Genomic DNA, 22866 nt, shown 5'->3' with positions numbered 1-22866 from the left:
CCAAAGAGACAACGAAAAGGACAGTCAGCATGGACGTCTTCCCGAGGTTATGTGAGGAGGTGCGAGTGCAGCCGCACACGTGCAACCCAACACTCAAAGAATGCAAGAAACAGGGCTGAACTCCTGGGGAAAAGTCACTGGCACTGGAATGGAACATGAGGTCGAGAGCACGTGGACAAAATATTGATCTGCGCTGACCCTCGCTTTACTATAAATATGTAGAATATAACTAAAATAAGGGTTGTGATGGTTAAGTGTAGGATAGGGAATGAAAAACGTGGTTTAAATTGGACTGTTACCAATTTACATAATAGAAAAGTAAATGTTAAACCCACATGTTAAATCCAAATGTCAAATATTAAATCTCAATGCTAAAGGTTAAAGACAAATGTAAATTTTGATTTACCTTTACATTTAGATTAAACATTTACGGCACACACTTACTGCAGATCCAACATTTAGATTAATATTCACATGAATTACATGGAAATGTACTAAATGGAGTAAATAAAGTGAGCTAAATAGTCTTAGCTGTAAAACTGCAACCACATTTTTACACTTATACCCGAGACTCAGGACTATGAACAGTGTGTGTACTCTTATGTGTGTGTATTATAATTCATACAAACATTTCGTCTGGGCCCCACAACTTTAGTTGTGATGGTTAAGGTTAGTGTAAGGGGCTAGGGAATGTCTTATGTCTACGACGTGTCCTCATTAAGATGCAAAAATAGCCAAGGGGAAGGCAGTGTGTCTGCAGGGTGGATGACTGCAGGCACAGCAAGGGAGTTGCTTGTGTGATCAGTTTTTAGTCCACCAGAGGGCGCACAGTAGTGAAGCGATGATCCTCCTGCAGGAAACGGCACAAATAATTTAAAAGCCCACAGCTGTAGAAGCTATTACCATCGTCATGAATGAGAGACATGAGGTTCTTGAAAGAAGGGATCTGCATGTGCAAGAAAAAAAAAGAAGATGACATGAACTAATGCTATTATGATTGATTTACCAACCAGGGAATAACTTTGTGTCGTGTTTATTGCAGATAAAGCATAAACCAAATTGCATTTTGCCAAAACTGAATGACAGAATACCCACATTTGTGCCCGGTGGTTGATGGGCCTCTGCTCAAGCAAAACTGATTTTCTCAGTAATCACATCATGTAGTTTGTGAACACTGTGGTCATAAAAAAACATTCACGGACAATTTCATCAACGTGAATGCACAAAATGCCCTCTAACGATATGACATTTTGCCAGGTATATTAAGGTTCTTAGCATGTTCATCGGCTGCTATTCAATAACTTCTGTTTTTGTTGGTGTTTCCAATGTAACACTGTTTTCTTTTATTCTTCTAGTGTTGATTCTAATGAGACCTGCTCTGCTCCAGGATCTCTGAGGCTTTTACTGGACTTATACTTTACTGGACAGCAGACCTGAGATTACGTCCCCCCCCGCTGTTCCTGGAATATACTCAGTGAGCAGCTCCATGTTTGGATCAGCGTTCTGTTTTGTTTTGCTTTTCAAAAGCATATGTGGAAACACTTCAATATCACTTTAAAGGATTATCTTGTGATCACTGCACATGTTTGTGTGGATATTTTCTTTTCAAAACCCTTCAATGCCAAGACACATTACACGAAATAATGAGTGTTCCTGCCTGACAGGCCTTGTGGGAGGTCACTGCTGAATATGCAGGACTTAGCAGGGCCTGATATGTCTAGGAAATCCACAGTCTTTGATGGTTTCCCCCTCCTGTGGGGCTTACTCTTTGGATTCTTCATCGCAAGTGCACCAGTGATGTCCTGTCCCACAGGTTGTCACTGCATAGAGAAGGCTGGCATGACCGTGGTCCAGTGTGTGTCTCGCAACCTGGAGAAGATCCCATCAGATCTCCCAAGGGACACTGTTGTCCTGCTCCTGTCATCCAACCACATCACGCACATTCCCAACCACGCCTTCAAAGAACTGCACTACCTTCAGGAGGTGGACTTGTCCCACAATGACATTGAGACCATGGACGTCGGTGCATTTCAGGGTGTTTCCGACAGCCTCCTCATGCTGGACCTGTCGAACAACCACATCCAGAGCGTCCCCAAAGAGGTGTTCGCACGTCTGCAGGCGAAAATCAGCCTCTCGAACAACCCGTGGCACTGTGAGTGCACGCTGCAGGAGGTCCTGAGGGAGCTGCGGCTGGACCCCAAGACGGTCAACGAAGTCGTCTGCCACACGGCGGTGCAGGACGAGTATGCGGGCAAGCCGGTAATCCAGGTGCTGGACTCAGGGATCAACTTCTGCAATTTCCACCACAAGACCACGGACATAGCAATGTTTGTCACCATGTTCGGATGGTTCACCATGGTGATCGGGTACGTCATCTACTATGTAAGACACAATCAAGAGGACGCCAGGCGGCACCTGGAGTACCTCAAGTCACTGCCCAGCAGCTCCCAGATCAGCAAGGACTTTGACACCATCAGCACTGTTCTCTAGCAGGGCTGCATGTGGCTCAGGATGTGCGGCGTCTCTAAATATTTGAGTAAACGTGTGGTCAAGTGCAACAGTGACTCAGAATCTGTCGCAAACACAAAGTTGTTCTGGTTTTTAGAAGGGTTTATTTTTATGGATTAGGGGTAAATGTAGAGCGAGAGACAAATGAGCCCACTCGATTTGGGCTGAGACAAAAGACGATGAGTGTTTCTCACAGCTACTTTATATGTCCTTAATGTCACACTGTCATGTGGAAGGCCACTTTATCAGACGGGTATCATAAACCTCCCAAATTAAACTACTGGTCCAAGAAATAAGGTGACCCAGCTGTTACTTCTTCACCATGCAACCACTGCAACATTACAGAACCAGCCAGGAAATGTTCTTAAGTTTTTGTCACAGAATTAACGTCCACTCCAGATAAAATTGTAATTGTAGCACAAATCATTATAAATGGGGGGGAAAAAGTCATCATGAATAACCCTACTATGAAAAGGGCATAATACTTTGAAAAGTCAGATTTCAGGGGGATCTAGTGTGCTATTTATAAAAAAATGTACTTATGTCAACGTTAAGTATGGTGGACCTGTGAACAAACAACAACAGAAACAAATGAACTTGCCATTGTGATTGCTGTTATTGATTAGACTGTAGCATGAGACCCAGCACACACTGGAATGTGTAAGCACTGCAAATGGCTGCAAAGCACCTTGAAGATCTAGCTGGGTTTCATTTCGAGCCCAGGTTAATCAATCATGTTTTTCTTTCTTTTCCTGTGTATGTAGAAAGCAACTCTGCCAAGAAAACCCTGTTCAAATCTACAACCAATGTCTTAGAAATAAACAGCATGTGACAGAAACAATTATAGCTTCTGATAAATGATGAAATGTGAATAAGACGTCATGCACAAGCAGAGATCGAGCGTCCCAGGGCTTCGGCAGTCGTGGTGCTTCTGCGGCCATGTGGCCCAAGGGAAACTCTGCTCGGACACAAACCCAATACATTTTCTACTGTCTTTGGGCTCTTTGTTAGTCAGAAGGTCGTTGTGTCTAAGTGCCTACGCTCTGGGAATTCTACACCACAGCACTGTGCATGAGGTTGGACACCTCGAGTGTCGAGTCTCCTTCTTGTCGACCCTTTGCCACTCTACAGCTCAGATTTAGCTCCAGCCTATATTGTACACTGAGCCAGTGTCTGTGTTCAAGGCAAAGGACCAGGTTATTGTTATTATCCAGAGGGTTGAATGTTTTAAAGGAAAGGCCAAGACAGTGTGCTTGAGGACAATGACAGGAAAAAGGGGTTTAGAAAGTAATTTTACAGCTCACCGTACCTGTATTCATATGGTGATAACCACTCAGTGATTCCCAACCTTGGGTTCCTGGCCCCCCTGAGCGGTCACAAAATACAGAGACACAGAGTTTCCCCGTTATTCATGAAGACTGTGGGTTTCTGCCACAGTCTCATTTGACCCACCACAGTTAATTATTGAAGCAATACTTCTATTGCTACTACTACTTTTTTTTTTAACAATTCTTATAATTAAATGAGATAATAGCTCAGCATCTGTGTGGTATTACGGTGTTGCATATCAACTAGTATGAGTTATAACTGTGATTAACTGTTATTTCAGTTATTAAGTTAGTAGTGTCAAAGATGAGGTCTTTTAGATGTTCTATAAGTGGCGGTTGTTACCACTTCTTTGGAAGAAGTTTCCAAAGTAAACTAGTAAATTGATGCTATATATTGAGCTCATAGGAGTTTCTAATCTAAAAGCTTTCAAACTTCCTTCTAAAGACTGCGTTACTGTTACCTCAGAAAACAGATTCAGTTCATCATTCAAACCTACGGTGTTATATAAGTGAAAAGTGACAAAAGTGACCCTTGTGCTGGAAGTAGCTATCGGAGGTTAGCAGAGCATTGTCTGTGATGGCTTACTACATAGCAAGAGCTGCTAATGTCGCTAAAGTCACGGTGGTGTGATGTCTGCCATTGTTGGGTGCACTTTGGCTGACAAAAAAACATCACTAACATGACTAAAACATCACAACCTTTTACAAGAGCTCCGTTAACATAAATAAAAAAAGAGCTGCTGGATTTCCACCATTGTTGTCTCTGACGTCACGCTACGTAGCCATTGGGCACAGCTAGCCCACACCCCGTCTACAAAGTAAATCTACTGTTTTTAGTCGAAACGCAAGCCTGACCCAGGACTTTACCGTTCCAAACCGTAACGTACTGTACCAGCCTGAACTGTACCATAATGGAAACAGCATTAATGATACATTTGATTGAATTGGCTAGCACTAGCGCCTGTGGTGGAATATCGACATACTGTGATTTGACTCAGGCTGATGCTTGGAAGGTTGAATCATTCCTCAAATTCTTACTCTCCTTTTTTTTCTGACTGAACTCTGTCACAAACTTCAGGTGGCATTAATTCATTTATGTCTTCCGTTTGTCCACATTCCAACCCCTTGTCTATAAGGTTGATCAATGTTTGACAGATATCCAGATGTAGAGTGACCGTCTTGTTAGGCTGCTGGGTTGTGATGCTAAAAGGTTGAGAAACACTCATCTAGTAAATACAATACAGATATGATTTGTGACAGATACTAGAAGAGAGTTGTTTTTTTTAGTTTTGCATATGTTCACTGACAAAATAACGTTTTATATGGTTCCTCTGTCGGGTTCTTTGTAACAGAAGTGTCCGTCTTTGTAATTTTAAAATGTTATATATCAATGTGTGTGTGTGTGTGTGTGTGTGTGTACTGGCCAACATGTACAAGTCTGGACGAATCCACTCGCCATCTGTGTTGTCATGTAATATACTGTATGTCTTCAGCTGAATTCACAATAACAACAACAACAAGTGTTTGAATGTCTACAAAGTGTTTAATGTATTTTCTTCCTCTGAAGAAGAAGCTCTGTGATGGAATTGAAAGGGCTCCAATACTTTTGTGTTCAATAATGTGATAATCACATCACTTTTCTAGCCGTTTCAGCGTCGAGTGTGTTTTTGTTTGTTTTATTGTCTGGTTTTCAACTGACACTTTACCAGCATTTGAAAATAAAACGTTCTTTTTTTCCAAGACAGTTTGATCTCTTCAAGTTTCCAATAAATGACCTGATCCTTCCCTGAAAAAGTCCATCTGTCATCACAAACTCAGCCTTTTTTATTTTACCCCCAACATTTACACCGCATGGTTTCAATCTGCAGAATGTGCAAAACTGCTTTTTGTAATAACTGCAGTTTTTTCCCTCTGTGTGTGCACATGAAATATCACGGATGTGACTAATGCTCTTTGTACAGAGAAAGAAAAAAATCATTTCTGGAGCAATTTATCAGCAGCCAAGGACTTTGGTGCTTTTTCTTTGTTGGGAGAAGATTTCCTGCTGAAAAAGACACAGTTGGTATTACTATGAGTGATAACGGATTCTTATTTTCACCTCATCACAGTGCTGGGTGTCCACAAGAATCTTCTGTTTTTTGGAGCTTTGGTGTATCTAGCCGTGCACAGAACGGAAATCAATGAAAGGAAGTTATGCCTGCTGATTTAAAGGCCACTGTCTCAAAAGCAGTGTGAGTTATTGTAGCAATTATTTGAATTGCTTGGCTTTTCTTGGACCCTCAGCACTACATTGTGTTCTGTGGTTTTTTGTTCTACTGGACTTTGCATTAGTTACAGCATCTAACTTTTTGATTGTTTGCTTTTCAGTGTCTGCTCCTAATTAGAGAAAGTAAAAGAAAAAAGAAAAATTCTTCTTATTATTACTATTGTTATTATTGTTATTATTATTATTATTATTATCATTATTATTATTATTAATAATAATAATAATAATAATAATAATAATAATAATGATGAATGACTGAATACACAACACTTTTCACTGGCAGCTTCCTCAGGTTCACTCTGTGCTACTGTAAATGTAATGTAATGTAATTCACATAAACAGCAGCACAATGCATGACCAATTATTACAAAGTCCTCTTTGAAAAAGTAGTTTGCGTAGAATTGGTGCTTTTACTTTGAAAGGGTTTAAACCGGAAGTTAAGGTAATACTAAAACAACGAGAGGAAAGCGTCACAAATCAAGGCTCAAGTGCTGTATCTGCTTTATTTAGCACCTTTCTGACAAGGGTGACGAAGGTTAGTGAACGTTTAATTTCACACTGTGTGTATTTTCAGTCGCTTTTAATGTCTGTCTATTTTTCTGGACTTTGGTGTACATGTGAAAGTTATGCTAGTAGTTTGTCCACTTTAATTAGCTCTGCACGTTCTTACAGATGATTAATTTTAACCCATTGGCAGTGGGTTTATATGTTTAGATGTATATATTTTTGGTGAGTATTACAAGTTACAAACATATTTTTTGGAGTAAAAAAAGAAAAAGATTAAAATTTAAACCATAATTTAAAGAGCCATTACACATTTCAGAAGTCACCCGTAAAGTGAAAGAAGGGTTAGCCAGTGAAGAAAGTGAGATTTTTTATATCTTAAAGCTCCTTCATTTATTAGAAGCTAAACAGAAATGACCACAACACATACCATAATGCCATATCATTTTAACTGGTAACTGGCACTGAACAGACAGGAGGTTATGAAAAATCAGCCAACAGAATAATATGTGATGTTGAACCTGTTGAACAATTGTTCAACACTTTTTTTTTTAAATTTCCCCTTCTTTTTCATCTACTGTGCAAGATGAACTCTTGTTCTCACAGCATTTCACTGTCACTTCCTATATTTCATAGTCACTGGGGGAAAGATCTGTCGCTGTTTCAATTCAAAATGATTGGGTTTGTATCTGAAAAACAGTCGTGACAGCATTTAATGTGTTTTGTCTGAACATATTGGAATGAACACCATTCATTATTCATCAGAATTCCTACGGGTACATCCATCCATCCATCCATCCATCCATCGATCGTCTACCGCTTTATCCTCCACATGAGGGTCACTGGGCTGCTGGTGCCAATCCCAGCCGAGGTATGAACAAGCCCAGGTATGAACAATCATTTACTTAGATAAGCTGTGTTGTTTTGTTTGTTGTATTAACTGGTTGGTCCACATGGCTGCATAGTGGCTGGCACTGTTTCCATGCAGCACTTTTAGAACCATTACAGTACCATTCATGATAAAAATAAATGAATATGAGTCATTTAATATTTAGACAGAAACATTATAAAGACATATCCAGGTCTCAGGTGCACTCACCATATCTCTATTTGTACATTTAATGCCACTGAAATGCTAAAAGGAAGCTAAAATGCTCTTTAGGCTTGAACAGTAGAGGGGAGTGATAATTCTCAGTTTGAATCAGAATGCTTAATGCTAAATTGGTAATAATATACAAGGAATCTGCTTTGGAGTTTTAATGTAAAGAAAGAGTAAAGATATGAAAATCAACAACTTTTGAGGAGTAAATTTAAACTTTATACTCGTCCAAGACTGACTATTTTCAGTGTTCATTCTAAACTGTTGATCATAATCTATAATCAAAGAAACTTTGACTAACTTTGTTGTGCAGGACAAAGCTTTACACTTAAATAAAAACCCTACTTCTACTGTGTGACACTTTTGGTCATTGTGAATAAACCATGGCTGTCACAGTGTCTGCAACTCACCAGCCTCAAACTCTTAACTCTCACATATTTGGACAGTTCTCATAATTTGAAGGACATGGGAAGCAGGTGGCAGGGAGACTGCCAGAGAGAGTCAACGTTTGCTCTCCTGAAATGGTAAATGTGTCTGGCTTCATCAAATTGCCCTTGAGCAAGGCGACAACCAGCTACCTGGCAAAATATACGCGGATATATTGATAAGATTTTTCTGACGTTTTTCACTGTAAACATTCTTGTTGCCTAAGTCCACGAAATTCTTCTTCCTAGTTTAAAATTTGCAGATGGATCGAGTGTATCTCAAGAAACCAGATGGGTTTTTACGAGTATAAGTGTGAGTGCTGCAGAAAATGCCAGTATTGCTTCACACTTCTTATCTCATAATATAATAATAAGCATCCCTGTATTTCCTGAGAACAGCTCCGGTGACTATTGTTTCAACTTTATGTCCATAATTGGATTCTCCAGCAACATATTTCTCCATTTTATGAAATAATGCCTCAGACTGGGATATGCATATGTCAGTACAGCTTTTTATACTTACCGCAGCGCGTCGGGCACAAGGCTGTGCAAGCCAGACCTCATCACCTCTGGCGTGTTTGGCACAACTGCCTCAAAAGTTGTTGCACTAGGTTGCGCGTCTCTGAATTTTTGTAACAACACAAATCCTGCTGGAAAACTGGCCTAGCAGATTTGTTTTTATAAGTAGTTCTATCAACCTAATAGACCTGGGACCTGGGGGCCACATGACCTTTAAGTCTGGTCAGGAGGTGGCCGGTCATGTGGGGAAAAAAGGCCAACTGTGTGGGAAAAAAAACATATTATTATTATTATTATTATATATATATATATATATATATTATTATATCACGATAATCCATCCATGATATACAGTAAATAGATGAGGAATGATATATAGTTTACAATAAAAAACATATTTTAATTAATATTTAAATACAAAAAAAAGAAGCTGTAAACGTTACATGTAAGCTTTATCAACCAGAGAGACTTCCCTCACCTTTCACACATTACAACACACAACAGAAGTTGCAGTGTTGTATAGGGTAACCCTAACCCATTCATTGTAAACCCTGTATGCACTGGCAGTGATCAGCAGACATTATCTCAATGACTTCTTGTTTAAACAGACTAGTTTATGAGCGTATGGAGAAAATGTCACACCGTGACCATAATTGCCTGTTCCTAGTGTGTGTGCTGTCTGCAGAGGTCAGCATTCTACCCCATCGAGATGAGAAAGCACTTTGCTTTCCCAAGAGATCCAACACAATTAATCACTTTGTCCCACCCGAAAAAAGGAAAAAAATATTGTCATAATCTCAACTCTACAGGTGTGTGGAGGAGAACATTTTCAATTAACCCCCTGCTACATTGCTCCTGCACTGCTGACACAGTAGCCGCTGCTGCTCTAGTTTCCAGCTCAGACAATCATCTGCGCTCATTTCCATTTCTGTTCACGGTAGAGTTTACAAGCGCCTTTAAAGCTTTTCTCTCATTTGATTAATCTCCAACTAAGTGATCGTCCTATTTCCTATTGTACATTTGTATTCTCACAATGGCATGCTTTTAGTCTGACAATCCAAACTGCTCCAAGGATTCGATTTGCAGAGATTAATGGCAGGTGTACGAATGTTCACCATACATGGCACCAAAATCTGGAGGGCACTGGACTTGAATCAGTAACATGATCTCAGGCACCGACAAGCAGTGCAGCCGAGTAAATCAGATTTTCTGTGTAGCCTAGAAAAGGAGGTGATCTGCTTCTGAGCAACATTTAGTTAATGCATTTTCAAAATGGGGACATCCAAAGCTGTGGTGGATGCTCGACCAGGAGACGTGTGCTATGATCAAAGCGTATAGGGCAGCAGCATCAATCACTGTGAGACGGCAAGCGTTTCGCCTGCAAAGCATTTTTCTATAAACGTCAACAAATACATTACACAGATAAAGCGTGAGCTTGTTATCGCCACTGGTAGCATGTTGTTCTGATACATGTAGCATGATATTCCTGTACTACAGAAGAGATGGCTCTAAGGTGTTCAGATAAACTGCATTATTACTCTGCACACTTTATGTGGCTCATTTGCAATGTGGCAGAGACTGAGATGAGAAGAGTGGCAAGACTTGCTCAAAGACTTGCTGAAAACCGAGCTTCATTTTATGTATTGCAGTAAAACCACAAGAAAGAAATACATACACACACTATGCACAAATATGTAATTTAGTGCTGTCAGTTAATCAGTTAGTCAATTTTTTTTATCATGAGATTAATGTTCTTTTTGGCCTAGCAAACTTTGTACTTAAGCTAGAAAAACTACAACAGCACACCGGATCTAGCTAGACCGTAAACAAAACAACAGGCACCATGCACACACTTGTTTGGGCTTGCCGTAGTAAGGAGACCTCCCAAGACCGCTAGCTCCTTTAGCTCGGGTTAGCTCATTACGGTAACAACACATTAAACCACGGGACTCCGCCTGCGTTGAAGAACGGCACTTTATTCACAGCACTGCAGGGTGATACACACCCTCTCTTATTATTTTGTGGCTCTCACAATAAGAGGAGTAACTCAAAATATGCACGGTGACAGAGATATTATCTCAATAAAAAAAATATTTGCACAAAGAAAGCCGATCCACTTTTCTATTTTGATAAGAGCATTAAAATGAGAAAAAATAATGAGACATTTAGAATAGATAAATATGTGCGATTAATTGCGAGTTAACTATGACATTAATGCGATTAATCACAATAAATATTTTAAAATATTCTAATCGTCGACAGCACAAATATAATTATTTCTATACGTGTTAGATGAAACTTTGAAAGACTTGACTTGAAGTAAAAAATAAAGGTTCTTTTAAATTTAAATGTCCAGTCCATAGTAAAAATTGATGTGAAAGCAGCAGTGCCTGAATCATTGTACTCTCTTGAATGACCATCAGGTCATGACTCACATTATGTGTGTTTCCCCCCTGGAGGAGGAATAAAGTCAATTCAATGACTCAGTGTAAATCTATGAGGAAAATTAGCCTATATTTCAGTTGATTTATAATTTTCTGTGAATTTTATGGTCTGGCCAAAAAGAATGTAGCAATAGGTGATGGCACTTGTTGCAGTCTGACTCACAGATCGTGTATTATCATTTACAGCTGCTGATTTGTAGTAAGATTATATTAAATATCCACAGGGGGTGATATCACTGGTTGAAAATAGATCTACGTATGGGAAAATTGGCCTACGTCTCACTGGTTTTATGACTTAAGTAAATATGTTCCTGAGGAGTTAATGGTCTCAAGATTAAGGTCTTCTCTCAATAGCACATGATGTCGATGAAAATAATTATGCTGCCATTTAGAGGACAAAAGATGATAAAGTACGACAAATATACTGCAAGTAAACAACAGACTGACAGCTGATATTGTCCAATAGAATCCTGGATGTCATACTGTGTTTTTGCCACTGGGTCGGTCTATGGATTAGAGAAGAATGTGGAAACCAAACCAGAACACTGTTATCAGTATTGGTCAATATTGGCTTTAAAATGTATTACCTGTTCACGCCAAGATCCCCCGATATGATCGACTAAAACATAAGGCTGAATTGGCTGCTACCTCCTTGCTTGAGCCCTCTCCAGCTGTGATACGAGTATGCAAAAATATGATGTTAAATTACATCCGCCATGCAGGGAAGCACATGCAGTATATATATATACCCCCAAAGTATTGGGAACAAGGCCAATATCACACATAATCAGGCCAAAAAGCTCATACACAAATGCAGGATTTGGGCTGGCAGATTCTAGGATTGCTAACAGCACACACTTATTATTCATGGGATGACATTGCACCATCTCTCACTCCTGAGGCCATTAGTTGAGATAGCTTCAGTTTGGACCTTTGCTGTCCCTCTGATATGCAAGATATTAACTTCATATCAAACTTATTCTCTCTGGTAGAAAGAACTTTTAGTGTTGCAATAAAACACACAATAGAACATTTCCCCCCTCTATGATACCTTTTTCTAAAGAGAAATGAAGTGTGTAAGGCAGACCCAGGGCAGAGAAACAACTTTGGAACATGTTGTCCAAGGATATATGGGACACATTTTCATTTGTTATCTTTGTTATTACTTTTATATTTCCGAAATGGTCTGAAACTATTGGGAGTAAAATGTCCTGTACTTTGTGAGTTTTCTAGCATTGGCCCTCCGAGTGCACTTTATTCTATATAGAGAAGACTATAGACAAGTGTGCAGCATTTACTGTATTTTTGTCTACCATTTATGGTCCTTGCGAAAATTCTACCCATAAATCAGCTGAATATATATTTCTAAATCTATAGTCACAGCATTTTAGGTCCATAACAACATGTAGCTGCATCCGCATTAATGATTCTGGTTACCATGTGTTGCCCTTAAATCCTTTAAGCTTGATCAGTCACAGATTCAGTCATTGAAATAATATTGTCCATATACATAGATTCTTGTTTAAAGGATGCATGGATCGTTAAAGTACTTTGATGCAGGTGCAGTACATAAACCCTTTGGAATTTTGACGTAATCTTAATCCTTTGTCACGATCAACAACAAACACAATTGTTGATTGCATTGATGTTTGTCCATAATGAAATTGACAGTGTAGGTAGGGAAAGGTATGTCATCCTCTAGGGTAATGACTAGGGCTAATTGGAATACGAGAATACGAGTCTGCACACCAAGTATCCAAGGAGTTTGGGGATGTGGATTAGAGTTTCATTACCATTTATCAGTTTGCTTTTGACAACACAGGAGGAAAAATGCAGTCAGTAATGGGACGGCAATTAAGCATACATCATGACATGATGTTTTCCTATAATCTGAATCAGACAAAGGATGCAGCTGATTTGATTGTGCAAAACAAGGTCACAAGACCAATCTCATCTAACGACCAGGCTGTATCACACATGTCCTTGTTCAAAGCATCTGCATGGCCAGCAGCAGAGCCATTTGATTAAATCACAGCACAGCAAAGTGCAGTGCTGCAGCACAGAGAGTTCTCAGCATACAATACGTAAACAGTCTCAGAAATGGATTACACGAAGAGTAAGTGTGTTCCATGCTACCTTGAGATTGTGTGTTTTCATGGATTTGCCTGTAAATACTGGGACACTCTGTACTTTTACATGCAATTTATTGGCCATGTACGTCTGACTCCGCCTCCGTAGGTAGCGCCGCATCTCTTCATAAGCCAGTGCTTAGTGAATCAGTTTTCTGTTGACTTTTACGTTGCAGAAAAACAAACGGGGAACGGCGAGATGGACTGTGAGATGGATCATGTTGTGGTTCTGTATGTTTCATACCTGCTGTACTTGTACACGAGTGGATCTTCTCCGTAGCGTTTCCTCTAGCCAACGCCATTGTGTTTTTTGTTATTTTCCAGCAAGAGTACTGGTATTAATACTTCGTCTCCTTCTACTTCTGGGTCAAATGGGACAAGGAGTCCTACTTGTACTGCATGAGGTTTGCATATCACCTTTTAAAATGCCAACAATCTTATTGTATCTTCATTACAAAATCCCAAAAAAACTCAGCTGTCATCCATCTGCGTGACTGATACCGAAATGAGAAAATATGTTGTCCTATTATAATTTCAGCAAACTAAACCATTAAAACACAATTCAGGTTTCAGGTCACATGTGGTTTCTTCTCAAAGTGGCATTAAACTAACTAGACTAGGGACCAGCCTGAACCAGACACCGTTCCATCTCATAATCAAACTTTAATTTGATTGCAATCTATCCAAACAGCTGTTGGCCCTTGAAATGAGGTGCATGATTTACGTCACTCCACTGTTCATCACATTAAGACCACGACAGAACTCAAACCCCACCCTGAACCACTGTGGACAGACACACGGTGTTCCTCGTAGATAGCAATAAGCACAGAGAATACTTCATCACACTACAGCCAACCAAACACAACTTATAGCAGGGAACTCTGATTATAGCTTTCACTCCAGTGCTCCTCAAATGGTTTTGAAGGATGTGATTGCAGCACCGAATTATCCCGCGTCTGTATGTAAACTGATAAATGGAAGACATTTGGAGAGAATAGCATTATATTTAGATTTATTGTAACTGCTCTGTTCATCCAAGCATATTCCATAAAGCACTAAATAACATAACATTCTCCTAACTAAAGTGCCTCCAGGGTTAATTACTAAAGAAAATGTTTCACTTTACTATTGTACAGCTTTCAGCTTCTTCTTGCACAGTGGCTTCAAAACCGAGGGAAAATACTCAACAAAATAATTAACCTGTCAAGCAATCAAAAGTGTGCACATATAGGCTCTTAAACTTATTCATTCAATCATTCAGTCCCTGCTGACACCGTTCTTCCTCTCTTTCATGCCACACACACACACACACACTCAGTGGCCCTTTGAACTGAAAATGTAATGGAAATTGTTTTGGAAAATGCAGCTGTAATGCGACAATACATACGTATTCTTACTTCTTTTGTGAAATATTAATATCCACTAATGTTGGGACTGGGAATTATCCACTCACCTCTCCCTTTCCCTTGGCCCTCACATTCCTGATCTTCTTTATTGTTGCAGTAAGCGTCTAGTTCAAAACACACAGAAAAATGTGGTTGCTATAGAAACATGACAGCACAAACTGTAAAGCACATTTAAAACAATAAGAATAATAATATCAAACCATGACTAAACGTGATTATACACAAAAGTACTTATGGGAAGTATATTCAATTTCAAAACCATCCAAAGTGTTACACACGGGACCTTCCATGCCTTTTTTTTTGCACAAATATGCAAATGTGAGCATGTTAAGCCAATAAATGAAGATGGTGGCCATATATTGTAGCTTCCACAAGCTTAGCATCAGCATGAGGATTGCAATGATACAAAATAATGTGTATATTTGTTTTTTTATTGGGTTTGGCTGGGGAAAATCTTGCTCTGAATGGGACCATATTATATAAAACGAACCTAAAACCATTTTACTCCTCATGAAAATGTTTGTTGTTATAAAACAAGTAAGAATTAGTGTCATCATCTCAAGAATCGGGTGGTCATTCAAGGGAATACAAGTATAATACAACACTGAGCCTCACTGTCCAGAACTATGTCTGGTTTTGGCCATGACAAAAAAAATGTATTCATTACAATGACAAGTATTTCCAATAAAACAAAGAGAAATATACTATCAAAGCAGACAAAACTAATGACTTGCTTCATCTATGTAGCCTGTCCATTGTGATACATTTTATTTGTTTCTTATAGACTCCTAAAATATAGAATCACACCTTAAGAATCTCTTGCGTACCTGCTCCAATACACATATACTCTATATTGAAGCAGCTAAAGCTGGAGAAGGACAATAATCCCCAGAGAAAAAATGATAATGATTTGGTCTTCCAGCTTCTCAGTAACTGGTGATTACTCCTAAGTGTTGCTGTGACATTGGTATTGATTTACGCTGATATTCATCATCTAATCACCTCTGTGCTTTGTCCAAGCTTGGCCACCTCAACTCCTGTGAGAACACTAACCCGAGGAAGGAGAGAAGTAATTTTTTAGAGAATCTGAAGGGAATGTAGTACACGTTTTTTTTATTATTTTACTTTCTCTAAATCTGTCTTTCATGAACTAGTAATGAAAACCCCATTTCTTGTATTTTGACATAATTCAAGACAGCCATGAGAAAAGGACAAAGGCAAAATGGTGAGAGCAAAACACAACGTAGGGCAACAAGGAGCAAAGAGAAAATTGAAAGCACCAAGGTGATTATATGTAATACACTGCTTGTCACATCATATGTGGTGGCTGCACTCTGTAGACGTCAGTGGAGACCACTGAGAAAATAAGCTTTGGTGTAGTGAGTGAAGATTCACTACTTAAAATGGACTCATCCCTGGCCGCATTCTCAGCTCGGTAGAAGATGGTGATCACCAGATGCTTGAAATCGTATTACCTGGAATGTGTGCTCTTGAAATACTGATTCAGTCTGAAGGACCCTCTGTCTGTAACGAAACGGTTTGTATTGACGTAAACATATGCAGGGCACGTAGTTCAGTGCTAGTGAAACAGAATTTTGAAAGAAACTAGAGTATCGAGTAAAATATTCTATGATAGGCCAACACGGAATGTATCCTAAACAATGACAGCTGTTGTCAACTGGTCAATGTGCTCCTGTTCCAAATTCATTTCTATTTGGGTCCAAAGGGTTCTCAGCGTTGACCTTCCCCCAACCAATTATTGAGACTGGAAAGACTCCAGTCTATTATATTCCTTTGAGTTAAAAGGGTCAACAGACAACTTTTGTCTCCCTAGCCATTTCAGTTTGTTCACTGTTGCAAAGACTCAGTGACAGGAGGACATAGGTGAGGACCAGAGGTTGCGCTAGACTTTTTCGTTGTCTGTCATTTTGACTGACAGGGTCATAAAAATCCCATCATAATCAATTTTTACCAGTCACTTTAAATGATAATAGTCTCACACCTTCCTCCTGGTCCACATGGACTTAAATCGCGTGCCTGCTTGCGCGTAGTTGCGCGTGGTAGGAATTCCCGCAGCATGCACTCCTTCTGCACCAGACGATCAGCTGCACCGGTCACAGACGCGCTCCAAAGCCTCCTGTCCATAGCTCTTTAACACGTTGTCAGCACTACAAGGATAGCGAGATGCACTGAGTACGGTGTCCAGGTCAGAAATTATGCTCAGATTCTCCGATGGGAATCTTTATTTTCTCGCACAACATTTTTCTATCCTCCCTCCTCAGCCAGGAGAACTCCCGCTCCCACTGAACTCTGTACTCCTTCCTAACCTCCTTACTGCCGCTTCCTCTCTCCGCTGAGGCCAAGGGCTGAGTTTGTCCTTCATCTTCATCTGCATCTATCCCTCTTTTTTCACCTCTTTTATCAACATAGTTTTTGGGCTTTTTAAAGAAACTTCTGACACTCAACTGCCGTGACATTTCTCTTCTTTTCTACTTTCTACTTACTGTAATATGCTCTTCACCACCAAGTGGTCAGGGGTGTGAATTGCAATCTGTCAAAATGATGGATGGCCCTCAGATAGAGCTGGTGTTTTGTCATAATAAGCACACCTGCATATAAAACAACAGATAGTGGGTGAAGGCTATTCTTGTTCTGCTCCTGCTGCATAGCGGAGACACTTCAAGCTTTTTGCTGACATGCGTAATTAACCAACTGGATTTGTTTGGACTAGTAGGCAAATAATGCATGACCCCATGCATGTTCACCTCCAACAGGCCCAATAAAGCACAATAAAACATTTTGATGTCAGCCTCTCCACCCATCACAAATAATGCATGAGATACATGGCCTTTTCAGTTCTATCCGGTGCACCTGCAGCTGACCCATTTCTGTGCCCTATTTGGCATTTCGCCCATCGTTTGGAGGAAAAAAAAGTGAAACCACATGATTTACGCCACCACAAAATGGCCATGGGGTTTCCCGATAAAAGGGAGATTAATCTTGCGATACACATGGGAGGATTTATTGAACCGGCCCCTAAACCTTGAAGTGATAAACGGAGACACAAGCACTTACCTGGTGCCACCTCTAACCAATAAAGAACCGTGGGAGGAAAGAAGAGATGTGTCTGCAACTGCCCTATACCCCTCAGGGCAGATGCGATGCTTGTGATACCTGCATAAGTCATCCACTGGCACCTGCTGATGTCTGTGGAGACTGTTTAACAGTGAGTGGAATAAATCACACCTACAGTATCAGGCTGTTCCTCTATTTTGGGGCAGCAGAACCAAAAAGAAAGTAGACACTGCAGTGTGTTGTTTTGTGTGCTTCAATTATTTTCTCGCTGACAGGAACAATAACGAGAGCCCTGGGAATGTTTCCGCATATTTCCCTTTATATGGCTTCTATAAGTTTATATAGCTGGTGCTGGAGCGCGTCTTCGCAGCATCCAATTATGGTTTAGTACAAAACAAGAAGGAGAACGCCCGGATTAACGAGTACTGCCCTGTCAAATTGAATATAATGAGAGTTGAAGAAATCTATTTTCCAAATGACCTGAACATGTTACAGTGAATTTGACAAAATGACAAACAAAGTCTAAGAAGCTTAATATCTCTTTTCTTCCAATGCAGGGGGAAATTTCTTGTCCTGTTTTCTGAATGGTTTGTGTTGCCATAAAGTCTCCAAGTGAAATTATTTATAGTCTTGGTTCTGGCTCGATGACTTCCAGTCTCCTCATCTGTCTCTGTTGTCTTATCAAACAAGGGACACAATTGCAATGTTGTCACTTTATCAACCTCTTTAGGTGCCGTCTTCTCACTTTCTCCATTTAATTCAGTGCAACCGGATTTAGAAATTCGGTATTGTAAAATATTTACGTGTCAGAATGACATGATTGAGGAAATGACAGTCAAAAAGAGCCACTGACTGCATTCATATCCCTGTACATTCTGCACAGTGAGAGTGCTGGCATTATTAGGTTGCTAAGGCAGCAAAGTGAAAGGTAAGGTTGTGGAAGATGCAGCTTTGGAATTAAGTGTTTATATTTATTCCTCATCTTGTAGCACTTGGCGTCCTTGACATTTAGATTAATCATATTGAAGATATTTGTCTCACCAGCCTGTAAGTAATTAGAATGAGTACTGCTTTATTTATAGAAAGGTAATATGCTTTTATTAATAATGATTGATAAAGTCAGTGCCGCAACCAACAGTATATGACCTTTCTGTATGTTAATATTCAGTTTGTCAGTTTTTTTCAAAGCTTAAGAATACATTAAAAGGACAAGAGCTTGAAGTCAGTCTTGCATAAACATATCTACTTTGAATGACATATGGGTTTTGTCATCATATGCATTAGTTATGGATGGGTCGCAGCAGCTGTAACCCAGCTAACCCCTCCTCTGTGGCCTTCACCAGAATCCCTGATGCAGACCAAGCCTTCAAGAGCTGAACAGATGCATCACAGCACCCATTTTAATTCATCCCAACCCTAAACATGAGGGGTCTCAAGGGATATTTGGGACCCTGATTTAAAAAGAAAGGGACCAAGGGAGCACCACTTTAAAACAAAGACAACTACAGAACAAACTTTGTTGTTTCAGTGTGGTGTCCCCACAATCCCTCCAACAGAATTAGTCTAGTGAAAAAGTATTATGTATCATATTTTAAATCTTTTAGCAGCAAGTTAGGATAATGGGCCTTGTTTGGGGGTTTCGAACTACAGGGTTGTTGCAGTTTTTTTGCTTTGCTTACCCTGTTATAACACCTCTACATGACTCACCAGTGATGGTGGTTGCCCCCGACAGTGAATTTGCAGTGAAAGTCCTTTTCCAGCACTATCTAGGACCACTATTTTCCTTTCTCCTTGGACCTTCTTGTCTTGCAGCCTGTCTCAGATGCTCTGTCCATCCAAAGTAGTACATCAGGGTGTTAACACACCTATTTCCCTGCTTGTGTGTGTCTGTGGAGCTTCCCACTAACCACCAGCAGTTGATTTAGTCACTGATCTGCTGTCCTGCCAAGGTTGAACTATCGCACTTACCATAATCGATGTCTGTGAAGGTATTCAGTCAACCAGAATATTGAAGCTCCTTCTTCAAGAAGAATTCCATCAAGTCTAGATGTCTGTATCTATGCTCCTGAGGACGCCATATTGGATACCATTTTTTTCTCCTTCTCTGTGGAATCCCCTCAGGCATCACCTTCAACTCTGGTCCCTGCTTCACGAGTATGGAAATCTCTCTCTCGAACCTCATGTAGCCTCAGTTTCCTCTTGGAGGAAATCAAATCTGTACAGCTGCATTCTGATTTATCTCCATCTCCCACAATTCCATGACTTGCGCTGCCACTGAGATGTTCCTATTTTTTAATTCTTTTGATTTACCAACCCCCTTCCTGCTTAGGAAGGTAGAAAGATAAGGTGGCTGTACAACTGATCTGATTTTTGCCTCTGCTGCCCACAAATCGCTATTCCTCTGTGCCCAACTATCAGCCAGGTCACAAGGATTGGATTATAGATGTGCTGCAAAGCCATCCAATGGCCAACATTATGCATGTCTGCTCATTTCACCCTTGCTATCAATGATGAAAGTTTTCATACTTACAGCCAAAACACACACACACACATAGCATAGATACCATTCCTTTTGGATAGAGGGGTGGACTTTTATTATAATGTTGAGTGTGTTCTCTGGTGAGATTTGCACATGACATGCTATGGAATAGATCAAAAACGGGAAGTGAGTTTTAACATTTTAAATGTGATTAACACAGGCACCACGTGGCAACCACGTGCTCATTGTTAATTGGACACTCTAAATTCACCCCAGTCACAGCTGTGGAGATCTCTAGAGAGGGAGAAGCCAACATAACTTCAACTTCGTTGGTTGTCAAGAAAAGACACTTAAATAAAGGTTAAAGAAAAGTTAAAAAAAAAAAAAAAGTTTTTGCTACTTGACATTACATTGATATTATATTATTCCTCTTGACAGGACAATGAAAATGAATATGGACTTTTTTGACAAAAACAAAATAAGCCACCTCTAATGATGAATTTTATTTTTTTCATTACATGAGGCATTTATTGAACTCATTTATTTTCCACTGACAGTCACAACGTGGCACGTGTTGTCCAGGGAGCAACAAGGGCCTTGGAATGAGGTGGAATGCGATATAGAAAGTCCATCTTTTTCATTTTTCGCTCTATATGTGAGGAGGAATCCAGTTCATTGTCAAAGCTTTTTGATCCCATTTTGTGAGGCCTTGGGTGTATTGTATTGTTTAGCTTCTAGTGTAGCTACAACACTGTGCACAACTCTTGTGCTTCTCATTCTTAAAATGTATTTTCTAATGCTGCAGCTGTGGATTCATGATTGCATAGATGTACAAGCACAGTTTTCTAATGGCTTTACTTACAGTATAGATGATAATACCCTTTTTTGTTTTATGTTCTTTCATTTAAAATATTCTTTGACTGGTCATTCTGTGGTAATGCTTGGTTCTATTAGTCTGACTTTTGTCTCTAATATTGACTAAAAATTATAGATTTCTCACTCAAATGTGAAGTAAATCATCAATTTCACCACAATAGAGTGCTCGCACATCCAAACAAACTAGTTGGTCTTGTGCTGGAAAAAAGGTCTCAAAGTGAGAATTACTTGCTCACCGATTAGTTTTCAAACCCTCTGGGAGGCTTCATTTGTCTGTGGTGCCGTGACCTCTGAGAAGGTGTTGTAAGGATTTGCACAGGCATTGTGAGTCTTAAATTCAGGCACACCATCAACTGATCGAAATGCACCTCTGGCAAATAGGTGTTCTCGATGAGTTCCATCATGTTTTGTGTGTTTTGCCTCAATGTAAGTCTTGCAGTGCGTGTGCACAACTTCTCAGAGGTTGGAATGTTGAAAATAATGGATGTCTCCCAGGGGCTTCAAAAGCATGCAGGTAATTTTCATAGACGAGTATCGTATTTTTAAATTTAATGGTGTCTTTTAGTCCGAGCCATCAAAGTGTCTGATTATCACCTCACCTTTGGTCAATTTAGAGTGTCCAGTTGATCCATGGTTCAAATTACGAGGGAATGTGACACAAACTCCCCTGAAACGTGGTCTCTTTTGTGTGTATTCTCTTCATTACATACCAATTTTCTGAACATCGTTTGGTGTCTCCACTATTAAACCTATTGCTATTCCAGCTATTGCCACCCATGTGTGACGGCGCTGCACTCAAATCACCTACATTTTAATGTTACGTTCCCTCCTGAACTTCTATTCACCGAGTTGGACATTGTTGTTTGTTGTGTGTAGGCCGTGCTGACGGACACACAGGTGCCTGCTTGCTTGTTTGTCATGGTTGTAAGACAGGAATGACAGGAGAGTGATGTGTGAGAAATTGACATAATGCTAAATATTCATATTGCTCCCGATGAGAACCTGGGCTTTTTGTCCTTGGACAGGGAGCATAGACACAGCAGTGTTCAGTGTTTTATACTTATTCACGAAAGAGCCTTGAAAGTTTAAATTCAGTAACTATTAAGACTAGTACGTGAATGAGGTTTTGAACTGAACGTCATGAGTCTGTGGACTAATAACTTTCACAAAAGCACCACTGCATAACATTGCAGAGCTTTTGGAAAGTTCTAGAACTAACTTGACCAATTCTAAATTGTTTATTCTTTTATATCCTGAGGCCGAAAGCAAGGAAATAAGAAGAGAAAAAAACCCAGAGAAAAAGTGGGGAAAAAAGATACAGGATCATTAATTTTTTTATTCTGTATAGGAAGGCACAATGTTGTGATCCACAGTGCATAACACAGACACCCTTTGGGACTATTTGATTTTTTTATGTGCATGTGTGCGAGTGCATGTCTGTGTTAGCTGAAAGATAAATTGGAGATGTTAAAGGAAATAAATTGGCCCCTCAATGGCTCCATGCTGTTGTTTATACCACTGCAGTCCTGATAATAGCAAATAGAAGTGGCACTGCAGGACAGGCCTCTATAGGAGCAAACCATTCCAATGCTTGATCTTCTCCATATCTCTATCTTCAAAGATGGTGTCATGGACCAAACATTTAAAGGACAGAGGAACACAGGGTACGTCAATAAAAAAACAAAAAGAACAAACACAGTAAGACATCACTCAGATGGGGGTAGTTAAAAATCCTTTAATATTCTGTGCCTTTCAAGTCACATAACATATTATCGACATACCTTTTGACAGAAGTAAGGTGTTCTGAT

At 39.8% G+C, this 22866-nt stretch overlaps 1 protein-coding gene across 1 annotated transcript; it reads left to right on the top strand.

The window, feature by feature from the left end:
• The first annotated feature begins 1430 nt into the window (after nt 1–1430).
• lrrc3 (leucine rich repeat containing 3) lies at nt 1431–5580 on the top strand. The gene has a single exon (XM_044050402.1). The coding sequence runs from the start codon at nt 1690–1692 to the stop codon at nt 2488–2490; it is 801 nt and encodes a 266-aa protein (XP_043906337.1). The 5' UTR covers nt 1431–1689; the 3' UTR covers nt 2491–5580.
• Nucleotides 5581–22866: the final 17286 nt, after the last annotated feature.

Source organism: Solea senegalensis, linkage group LG2, assembly GCF_019176455.1.
Source record: "Solea senegalensis isolate Sse05_10M linkage group LG2, IFAPA_SoseM_1, whole genome shotgun sequence".
NCBI lineage: Eukaryota > Metazoa > Chordata > Actinopteri > Pleuronectiformes > Soleidae > Solea > Solea senegalensis.
This window is presented reverse-complemented; position numbering and strand designations above follow the sequence as displayed.